Source organism: Lissotriton vulgaris, chromosome 1_1 (assembly GCF_964263255.1).
Source record: "Lissotriton vulgaris chromosome 1_1, aLisVul1.2, whole genome shotgun sequence".
In the NCBI taxonomy this organism is placed as follows: domain Eukaryota; kingdom Metazoa; phylum Chordata; class Amphibia; order Caudata; family Salamandridae; genus Lissotriton; species Lissotriton vulgaris.
Window position 1 is genome coordinate 1729321493 of NC_141685.1, and position 12124 is coordinate 1729333616.

The 12124-nt window shown below is 43.6% G+C and overlaps 1 protein-coding gene across 26 annotated transcripts in view; it reads left to right on the forward strand.

The window, feature by feature from the left end:
* Nucleotides 1-12124, forward strand: part of CELF2 (CUGBP Elav-like family member 2) — a 1275464-nt gene that overhangs the window by 1141325 nt on the left and 122015 nt on the right. For all 26 annotated transcript variants that reach the window (XM_086918974.1, XM_086918984.1, XM_086918970.1 and 23 more), the window contains one exon: nt 3546-3581. In XM_086918974.1, the coding sequence (XP_086775100.1) occupies nt 3546-3581 (36 nt within the window). The remainder of the gene's footprint in view (nt 1-3545; nt 3582-12124) is intronic.

The following is a 12124-nucleotide window of genomic DNA, read 5'->3' on the forward strand; positions in this document are numbered from 1 at the left end:
CTCGGTGGGTCGTCTTGTGTATCAAGGCTTGTTAATCCTTGGCAAGGAAGGAGCCTCCTGTTGGGCTGAGGGCCCATTCCACTCGGGCCACGGCAGCTACCACTGCCCTGGGCCGGGTTGTCCCCTTGCAGGACATCTGTCAGGCAGCTACGTGGGCATCGTTGCACACGTTTGCAAGACACTACTGCCTGGACAGCCAAGTCCGGAGGGATGGCTTCTTTGGCCGTTCCGTCCTCCAGGACTTTCTGGTGTGATTATTAGTTCGCAGACCCACCACCGGGGTTGGTATTGCTGGGGTATCTATTCTAAAGTAAGGAATCTAATACTAACCTGTTTCTTTCAGATGAACAAGTTACTTACCTTCAGTAACGATATATCTGTAAGAAACCGTAGTTAGTATTAGATTCCTTACCGCCCCACCCATCCTCCCCGTTCTGGAACCGATATCTAGGGTTAAGGTCAGCCCCTTTCAGGGCCCTAGTTTCAATGGCACCAGTGTTGGTTTTTAACATGGCTCTGCGTTTCTGGCGCGGAAAAGCTGTGTCTAAGAACTGACGTCAGCATGCGGAGGCAGCGTCTAAGTACTCCGACGATGTCATCACGGCGCACACGGCGCCGATGACGGACGCGGAGCCGCAGACGGCGCCTACCGACGCGCAAGGGTACTGCTACGCAAACATTCCCGGATCCAGTCTGACGCCTGGGGATATTCTAAGGTAAGGAATCTAATACTAACTACTGTTTCTTACAGATATATCGTTACCGAAGGTAAGTAACTTGTTCGTTTGGTATACCTCAGGTGCCCCCCAAATGGTCAGCCAAACATGGGTGCCATGCCCCACCTACCCAAAAGGTTCTTCAAAAAGTTATCCGTGTATTGCCATCTTTTAATTAGATTAACTAGATTGATGATAAATATGCGTACAGAAATTACAGACTACCTCTTGCTTCTCTTCTCCTTGCCTAGTGGGAATCGAAGGCATCCTTCTCTCCTTCCTATTACAAGTTCTCACATTTATTTTGTGTGAACTTCATGTCTTCAGGTGCTTGCATAAACTTGTGAGATAGCATAAATAGAACATAAATTGGGCCGAACAGGTTTACGCCAATTTTGTCTACATGTACACAGCATACTGTATAATGTAGACATAATATTAAAAGTATTGGATTCCAAAGTGGCCCAAGGCCACCACTCGGAGTAGTCATGTGGCCAGTGGAAGTGCTTTAGACTTGGTGGGTGTAGAAGGATCCTGCTGGAATCTCAATAAAGATATAGCAATGTGGAAGGCACAGCAAATCTGAGGGGTGGAAATGGAAGTTAGAATTTGTTGACTCCATTTTTGCTATAGGGAAGTAGAGATTGTGATGGTGCAGAGTGTGAGGGATGGCAGTGCCACTGAGATGAGTAACAATAAACATTTGTTATTCAGCATAAAGATACCCTTGAGTGAACGTGCTCTTTACAGATACACGTTATGTCATTCCACCTGGTGGCAGCATATGCCTCCTCTTCATATTACAGTGCTGATTACTTGAGACTGACTGTTTGGTGGGAGAAGGGCACTGAGATATCATTCATGCAGTTTTTTTTCCATCCGAATGGCGGTGGCTCACCCAGGCTATTAGTTGTCTAGGTGGCACAAACACTGGTGTCATCTATCCCAGTCACATATCTCATCTAAACTCTTCTGCTACATCATAAACAGACAGATTATTCACTTACCACAGCTGAAGCAGTCGAAATAGTCTTCCATTCCCCTTCTTCTTTTTCTGTCCCCCTTCCCATCCACCCCAACACCACCCCACCCGGCGGAAAGAAAACTAACCCCTATGGAGAATAAATTAAAGGGAAGAGGTGTGGTTATTGTAAAATAATGAGACCCCCTGGGATTACAAGTGCTAGCTGTTCCTAAGGCCCCAGGGTTGTGATTATCTAATAATGATGATGCCTCTGTCACTGCTTAATTATTCTGCCTCCTTAGGACCTTCCCTGCTGCAGTCAGGAGGCGTCCAGGCTCTGCCGGTCATGTGGCTGCCAAGCGCCAGGTCCTGCTGCGCAGTGCAGTCGAACAGTCCTACTGTGCGTGACACCATTTTTCATTAGAGTTGGGGGGGGGGGGGGTTAAACATTTATTTTGTGCTGCAGGTAGCAGACCTCTAGGAGCCTAGTCTATTGTACATGCTGATGACAGAACATAAAGCATTGGCACATACACAATGAGGAGGATTGGCAGGCTGGGGATTGCCCAGGAAGTCCAAAGGAGGAGCTCAATGAAGGCTCCCTCCCCCATTTACATTAGCCACCTTTTTGACTCGCAGAAGTATGGGCGAGGCTTATTTCAGTGAAAGCTTAAAGTGTTATTTTGCTTATCCCTCAATCCAGCCGCTGTCGCTTCTTCGTTCTTTTCTTCCTGCGAGATGCACAAAAGGACATTTATTTCTGGCTTAATAGGAATTCTTCTCCTTGCGCGCTGCCTTTAGCTCAGGTCCCTGGCAATGACCTATTTCTTATAATGATGCCTCCTCCTGCATTCTCCTTTCATTTGGCAGTTTTTCAGCGCGGCGTAGCTCTAGCAGAGCGGGGGTACCCAAACGCTGTGTAAGATCAATGCAAAGACACAAAGAAGTGCCCCCACCCCGGCAGAATGAGCAGGGGGCTGCTGGGATGAAGCGTTCCCAAAATAGCTTATCCCATTGTGGTTCACACTTTTTTCTATTCTTTCTCTACGCCTAGCTCTCCCCTCTTTGCGTCCACGTCACTCCACCTTCTCTCTCTGCACCCTCACCACAAGCACATTCCTTTTTCACTTCCTCGTGTTCGATGGTTAGGAGACTGCAATTCCTCTTTGTTATTTGAAAGTATGGTTACTGTTTTATTTTTAATTAATGAAAAATTAACTCTAGGCGTTAATATCCTGCTGACTTACTAGCTGTGCCTGGATTTGCATAAGCGCTGCCTCCCATAACATAACCGCACCTCAGTGGTCTTCACGCAAAACGGGCAACTTTTTCCACAAGGAGTCAAAAACAAAGACAACACCCTTCCAACTACACATCCTACATGGTGTAGCATTCTACCACTGTAGGCAAGCGTCTTAGCACCCCACATAGAAGTAATAAGTGCTATGTGAATATTACAGTACAATGTACACCGCACCTCTCCTGCCTTCTTCAAAATATATATCAGGTTTTGAAATTAAAGGCAGGTATGGACAGAACATCGTTATCTGCCCTTAATGCTTGAATGTTAGCCATGCATTAAATTAGGGGTTCTCAGTTCCTCCAATGTATGCAGTTACGGCCTCACATTCACTGGCCCCATATTAAGACTCTGGTCCATTTCTCTTTTTCTTATTAAGAAATTCCATAATCCTATCCAAAGTGGTTCAGTTGGGCACATTCGTTTAGTTTCGAAGATAAAAGATGCCCAAATGGCTATATGAGGCACTAATCCTGGGCCTGCTAACCGTTTACCTTGTCAAAAACTGTTGTTGAAGTATGCTGCTGTTTGAATGACTTGTCAGTAAAGATTATTTCTATTGCAGGGTATTGTAATTCTCAAGGATCGGGATTGTTTACAGGTAATTTGGATACACTCTATTCATTTTTATGTACAAATATAAAACCATTTCATCCAGGCCTAATGTGACATTGATGGGACATTAAGGGCCATCCAACATTGTTTTTTTTTCTTTTCTCATAACTATTAATTGCTTCATGCAAGAACTGTTGGCAGCTGGACAGATTTTGTTATGTTTTATGAGATAATAAACATTCAACTCCGGCAACACTGCCTTGGATTATTTTTTTTAAGTTGGACAAATGCATTTTATAAATGCTCATCTGTCAATTTCTCTACACCTCTAGCTTGTTTATACCTTATATGTTTCATTAACAAAATATTGTTTTCAAAACTTTGTAATGTTGTATTTTAAGTTGAATAATATGTCGTCCAATGAATAAAGTAAAGTCTTCTATTTTCATGGAGGGAACACCATTTTTATGTCCGAGATGCAATTGGCCTTAATTCCAATAAAACCATCTATATTCTGATTTTATAGGAAATGAATGATTTCCAATGACCTGCCGTTATATACCATAAACACTTGCAAATCATTTGCCCAATATTCCTATAGATATTGGACAATAGCATTAAGGCAAGTAGATTGATACAACACTAAGACATTGCAAAACCAAATTCTTAAGTTACCAATAATTGACCTTTGCTTATGTTATTTTTATTACAATACTTTAGCCAATTATCCAGGCTTAAACCCATCCTTTACCTATTTTCTCCAGGATATGGAGTAGTCTACCTTTCATTTAAAAACCAAGTTTTCTGCTAGGCCATGGTACCAATTATTCCCTTTTGATGGGTGGATTGGGTGTCCTTCCACTATAATCAAATACCATCCAATATATAGCCAATATTCAGAACACCACGTTCATAAGTGGCTAGTGTCTGAGGCTGCTTTCCTCTGATCTCATAATTAGCTATGAACAGAAAAGAAATGCAAGCAATGAATAACAGTTGGGATTAAAACAATGTATCAAATGTACAGAATGCATAAGTAAAACAATTACAATATAAATAGTGGCTAAGAAAGGAAGACGTACACATGAATACTATATGCTAAAAACTATCCCAGGTCATGGGAACGTATATACAGTTCTGAAAAAAAACTATTGATAACCTTTGCATTATACAATAAAACCAATTTCCTCTCACCACAAGATAGAATTTATAAATAAATAAGAATCAGATGACCGTTAGTATTGCCTTTACATTTGCTATATATTATATTCCCTTTTTCCCTGGATTCGCGATTACGCTCCCCTTGGGTGTGTTCTTTCTTTAATACACACAATCAGTCCTTGAAGAGAAGAATCCATCAACCAAGAGAAAAAACCCAATCATAACAACCCAAAAAAAAAAGAAGCCACAAGGTGAGCAATTAATGATATTAGGTCTTCCATAATGTACTCAACACTAGGCCTCACTGGTCGGTAGGTAAATGCAATCTTCGCTATGCTGGTGTACTGTTGAATGAAGGATATGAAGAGTTGTTAGATGTTGGACATCCAAGTGGTGCAAAACCAAATATTCCAAAGTCCAAAAGGAAACATCTCTTATCTCTCCTTAAAGCCCATCTACTAAGACTGTTGAATGGCCCCTGTGTTGAGCCTCTTAGCCCTTCAGCCTCAATGCAATATGAGTTGCACAATTCAGGTCTCTAAGTGCTAGATAAGGAGCCTATCTTTCCAATATGCTGCAAAGTAAAGTTTTAAAGGTATGGCGACAATAGCATTATGTAGCAGACCATTAGGACTTTTGATAACTTTATCATTCCGTAGCCTCCCCCCACAATTCTCAAATCTGCACCAGCGGTACAAGCATTCACCAATGATGCCATCACTCGGGTCAAATTCTAGCCCAGCTCTAGATATTCAGGAAAGGAAACACACTACTCTCCATCTGATCTCTCTGCTTCCACAGCAGTCCTTTCCTATCAAACCCTACTGCAGGGCTATGTACCACCAGGCACATATAATATCACCAGACAGTCAACATACTCCTCTTCTAGCCTCAATGCCATGGGGTTCCTATTTCAAAGTTTCTATTCCATTCCAGTCAACAGCACGATCATCCATCAAGGACAACTGCAAAGGCTCCTTCACATTGACGTTGTTTTCAAGATAGCAAGGTGGAAAATAGATAACTGGTATCCATGGCAACTAATAAGAAGTGAAGCAATACTGTCCAAAGAAAGTAGATCCAAACCAAAAATAAAGAGCATGACCAAACTTATTATGAATCATTATAAGGATAATTACCTTTATCTTCATGGAAAGTACAAGCAAGACAGGGCAGTTGGAAACACAATTACAAGCAATATCCTAAAATTGCAACCTTCACATGGTCTCCATTCATATACACATTGGTATCACCGTAAACAGTCTCCAGGCAATTTGACCTCTTATTAGTCGGACATAGAGAGTTCCGAGAAGATCCTCCGCTAGTGTAACAGGCACCCAGGCTTGACTTTGGTAAAAACTATTAAAAACTACTTGTACTTTGCAGTGGGGTTTATGTACTAAAGGAATAAAGCATCTGCTATGGGATCTAATGGCCTACAACAACCAGTAGAGTGTGATTTTCTTAAACTTCAATGGTCAGACACATCTATGTGAGACAATAGTGCCTTCTAAAAGAAGACATGATTTACAGGCTTCTGATCTTGTGAATGTGGCTGAGCTTACATGATTTACCGATGATCTCTAACGTGAATGTTGGGCCATATGGGATTCATTTGCAGGGTTCCAGTAGTGTTGTGGCTTGAATTATCTCTTGGCAGCCATTGCTACAGAATCACTTAACCAGAATGATCGTTCCCGCAGGCTACACCATATATCCTCAACTTTCAGTTTCCGTATACATGAGACCTGATAGGATGTAGGAAGCCATTGAAAGCATCTGAGATTTGTTTCTCTGTTATGGCTCCTGTCTGAGGACTATTTCTGTAAGAATGCTCAGCATTTAGAAGCACAAATACTGAAATGGTGAAAGTGCCCCACTGTTAGAGTTTCCAAAATCCATGTAACATCCTTCCATTAGACATTCAGAACAGCACCAGTTTTGTGAGCTGGTCGCTCATATAAACTCAGTCAACGAGAGAGGAAAGTCACTGATGTTATTGTAGGTAAAGTTAGAAGCTCTTTATCTATAGATAAATTTGTCTCAACATATCTTAGGTGAGGTGATTACCTCCTATTTCCGGGTGCCCTACCTCCACACAGGCTCATAATCTAATGGGCCGCCAGTGCCATTACACATGTTGCATGATTACTAGCTACACCCCTGAGAGAAATACCACATTATAAGAACCCCATACATCAGGTCTCTGTTTGATGGGAGAAACCAGCCTATTTCAATTAGAAAATGCCTATCTGGCTTTCGAGCATGCAGGGCTTTTATACCTCACATAATGTTTCTAAAGAGGTTTCCTGGAGTATAGCAATGTCCAAAATATAATTCGATTGCACAGAGGGCTGACGTCTTTCCAATGTACATCAGTAAAAATAATGAGGAAGCAGAGAGCTTGGCATCATGATGTTGTGCGGTATCAATTCTGGTGAAAGCATTGCTTATGCTTCCACCTTGGGCAGTATCATTGACCCGTTAATTAATGTGGCAGACCCAGTCTGTTGACCAGTGCAGTTTGTGCTTTAAAAGGTGTTTTTCTGCAGTATTACTGAAATCATGACTTAGAGGATCTAAACAACAAAGGAAAGGGGATTAACTTGCAGTTTTGGTATATATTTCAGAAAGAAATAAAAAGCTGCTACGGGCTAGGCCTGACTTTACCAACAGGACTGCTGATTCAGGGTCAATACAAAGCCATTGCTTTTGTCACTGAATGCTCACCAAGCACTGCTGTCGGAATGCCCCAACATTGCTGTGTTTGAGCATTGCTATTTTCATTTATCTGTGCTGCAGGCCTGCCAACTTACATGTAAATCTCACAGAATGAGAAAGGTGTGAGCTTTAAGGGTGGGATCTGTAGAGGGGGTGAGACCATACGCCTTTTGCTTCTATGAGGCATGAGGGGACAGGAGCATGGTGAGGGGCAGGACTTTGTGCCAAGAATTGATCCCACGACCACCCCACCCCCAAAGCAAAAGCTTCTGAGGCTGCTGCTAACAGCCTGGAGAGTTTGAAAAGACCATGGTGCACATCAGCAGTGTCCAGCTCAAACATGAGCTGGAAACCCACACTGAACAGGGGTTTCCAACTCTTGTGATCTCCTTGTAAGAAATTGGGTTGCTGGTTGACTGGGATGTAAGCCCTGGTCAAGTAACAACCACAATCCTTGTCAGGGTGAAGCACAATCAAACCACAAATTAGCATGTGCTCAAGCCCCTAGCAGCTTGGCATAGAGCAGGTAGGCTTAAGTTAGAGGCAATATGTAAAGTATTTAACACTTCAAACTGTAAAAGCAGTCAAATCACACCACAAACGAAGTCCACAACAGTATTAGAACAATATAGTGATGTATAATAAATAAAACAAAACCAAAACAGCAAAAGTCCAATCAGTAGACCCAGAGATATTGAATTTTAAAGATTTTAGGTAAAATAGCTACTAAAGTCGTAAAGCACCAACTGTGGATATCTGATCTCGCTGGACTGAGACAAAGTCACAAGTTCAGGCTGTCCGCAATGGAGCATGGATCGGCTCTCGGGACCCAGTTAGGTCCTCTGAACAGAGTACCTTAAATCCTGGGTTGCAGAGCATTACGTGGAACCGCGTCAAAGATTCGTCTAGCAACCAAGGTGATGTGTCAATTATGAGATGTGGCGAGGCGGCGGTGTGATGCATTTGCGCAGCAGTGGTTCCGAAGATAATGCGGGCTGCAGTGGTGATGCAAATCTTTGGAACTGGTCCAATCAACGCAGCAGTGGCGAGGTATCAGTTCTGCTCGGATTGGAGCCATGCAGCAGAGGAGATGTGTTGGTTCTGCTAGATCCACAGGCTGGAAGACCATCTTAAGCACACTTCCATGGGTCCAGAACTGGTTTGGCACCACTTCGCAGGATAGACACACGGATGGCACATTTCAGGGGCAGATGCAAGGTTGTTAAAAGCCTGCTATGTCTCTGAGACTTTAGATCAGGAGGCCAGCCAACTAGCCATTAGACTTAATCACACTGGGTTCAGGAGATGTAGGTCCAGTCCTTCTCATCCAGGCAAGAAGACAGCAGGGCAGGACATCAAAGCAGCAGTCCATGCAGAGTGGCAATACTTCAACCACACAGCAGTCCTTCTTTCTGATAGAGTATCCACAGGTCCAGATGTGTTGGTGTCTGAGGTCCAGCTTTTATGACCTGGTGGGTTCTGGAAGGTGAGAGAAGCTTCTAAGGATGAGGAACAGTCGGCTGAAGTTAAACTCGGGCAAGACGGAGGTCCTCATCCTCGGCTCCAGCCTGGGAAAACCCCTGCTGGCCGACAACTCTAGGAACAGCCCCAACACCCACTGACCACGCACGCAACCTGGGGGTCATCCTCGACTCCACCCTCTCCATGGCTAAACAGGTCAACGCCGTCTCCTCATCCTGCTTCAACACCCTCCGAATGCTCCGCAGGATCTTCAGGTGGATCCCCACAGACGAGAAAAACAGTCACCCAGGCCCTCGTCACCGCAGGCTGGACTATGGAAACGCCCTCTACGCAGGAATGTCGGCCACGCTTCTTAGATGATTGCAACGCATCCAGAACGCCTTGGCACGTCTGATCCTCGACATCCCTAGCTGCAACCACATCACACCCCACTTGAGAGACCTGCACTTGCTTCTCATTCACGCACACAAAGCTCTTTACAAGACCGGCCCAGCATACCTCAACAGACAACTCAACTTCTACTCCCCCACCCGCCAGCCTCGCCCTCGCCACTGTCCCCCGCATCTGGAAAACGACCGCCGGCGGCAGATCTTTCTCCCACCTCGCCGCCAAGACCTGGAACACCCTCCCCACCAACCTACGGCAGACCCAAGACCTACCGGCCTTCAGAAGACTCATCAAGACTTGGCTCTTCGACCACAAGCAGCACCAACCCACCCCCCTCCCCTCCCGTGCCTTGAGACCCTCACAGGTATGTAGCGCACTCTACAATAGTATTGATTGATCTAGACAGTGGTTTTGACATGCAAGGAAATCCCTCCTCCCCTGCTCTGGCTAACTGGATGGCACAATCAGTGCTCAGACCCACTAGTAGCATTTAATTTTAAAGGCCCTGTACACAGGGAGTGCCACTTTACTGGGGACCTATAAGTAAATTAAGTAAGCCAGTTGAGGATAAGCCAACATTACCACGTTTATAGGAGAGCACACAAGCACTTGAGCATTGGTTAGCAGTTGTAAAGTGCACAGTGTCCCAATACCAGCAAAAACAAGATAGGAAAATGTGAGGGAATAAGGCAAAAGGTTGTGGGGAAGACCACCCTAAGGTTGACAGTTCTAACGCTCCCACTGTCTGATATAGTCTCCTCACCAGGAGATCGTCTTAGCTATAGCATAGCTGGTATTGTGTGACACTTGGTGGGTTGGTCTTGCTGGTAGATCTGTTATTAAGTAGTGTCTAAGCACCAGAGAAAGTCAATGCATACATTCGGCTGTAGTCCATTAGATGTTTGTGAAGGAGGCAACTGACAACGTTACCATACAGCAATGGGCAGCACTTCCGTTGCGATTAACCCATGAAGCCGCAGGGCCCAAAAGGAGTGCCGAAATGGGTGAGAAATGTTGGTTGCTTGGCATGAATGACAGCAAAGGCTGGAAGATTTTCCGTTTACTTTCCTTGCATTCAATTTACTGCGGAAGAAGGGTTGTTTCAAGTTAGCGAGCCAGAATACAAAGGAAACCAACATCTCAATCCCTCTCGGCTTTAGACTTGTTTGCTAAAGAAACAATAACACCACAGATGAAAATAAAAAAGCAGTCTGAAAGTACAGGTATTTTATTCTAAGGTAACACAATCAACGGCTCCGCTTTGTCACAGAGAGTCTAGGGATAGCATTCCAGTATTACATATTCTCAATTTTCTTTGTGGTAAACCATTTGCACTGATTTTTGTCCAGTACCTAATTGGGAATTTGTCAAAATATTTTTTTTCTCCAGAAATATGATTCACTTTACAAGAAGTTGACAAATATGATGGTAAACACTAAACTAGAAACTACTAGTGCATTCATATGCAAATATTACTCCTCTGTCAGACTACTCCACAATGGGTCATGTGTGAGGGGTAAGGGGAGAGTTTCCACCCTGTCCATTTTTTCACTCTCCTCAATTATCCCCCATGGCCCTGACACTTACACCGACATGCACAGGACATGCTACACACAGTTGCCCTCCATCATTAAGTAAATATCCTGCCATATCTTTAGACACTCTCCTCTATTCTTCCCCTTCCCCAAGGATTACACTGCAGAGAATGTGTGTGTACTGCACTTGTCTGTTACATGATTGATTGTGTGTCTTTCGTGGCATTCGTATCTCTCTTTGCCTGAAAAACACTTGTTAGTTCCAATACACTTTTATTGCTGCATCAATATTCATAACATAACTAGATTCTACTAGTTTCTCTCTTTTTTATTGTTACTTTCATATCCTTAGTACGCCTTGTCTAGTAAATGGGGAGCTGTGCGGGATGACAAAAAAAGACATGGCGCTGTTCACAAATGGCCTCTGCCTTTGTGGGCGAGGCCCCGTAGTTGTGGTAAAGGGGGCCCACACTTGTGCTTGTGGTGGGACCTCCATAATGGGCAACTGCAATACGGAGGCACAAACACTCATTTCACCTTCTCTTATTTCCTGTTCCTATTGATGCCATTTTCAATTTCTCTCTCTTTCACTCTTTCTGGAATTTGGGATTTCCGTCCAAAGGCTCCCTCTAGGCCTGAGTGGAAAGGAATCAAATCAGATGGGAATTATAGGAAGAGTTTAGTTTATAGATACAATACTGTTCTGCTCTGAAAAACATTGTCTATAGATAACGAGCAATTTCTAGATCCAAATGGAACCCACATGGTGGAAACCAAGTTTCCACAAAATACACACAATAGAACTCCTAATCATTATCATTTTTAACAATCCTAGTACCACATTGTCCATGTCCAGGTACTCTCAGTGATGCTAGCTTATATTGTAAAGAAGTAGAGGTGGCCTGGCAAAAATGTCAGATAGGCAGGCCAGTTTAACGTGGATTTCCAAAAAGCAGTATGAACATGAACATGGAGTCTCTGTGGCATTCTCTCTTGAATGATATCCCTATGAGTTAATGACGTTAAGCAAATACTGGAGCAAGAGTTGTAGGATCATCAGTAGGCATGTATTGGCACAGTAACTAGGTGTGCTGCAAATCAAAGCATGATCATCCCGTTCAGACATGGTTAGACTGCTTAAATACCCATTGCAACCCAATGGGCAATGGCAAGTGAGTACAATATTTAGCCTTAAATAATATGCAATTGTATTGGGCTGCAATTGTTGTGCATTTAGATACGGTGTAAATAGTCTGAATGATTTGATTTTCATTTTTTTATTATGAACCTGGTTTGTGAGCAC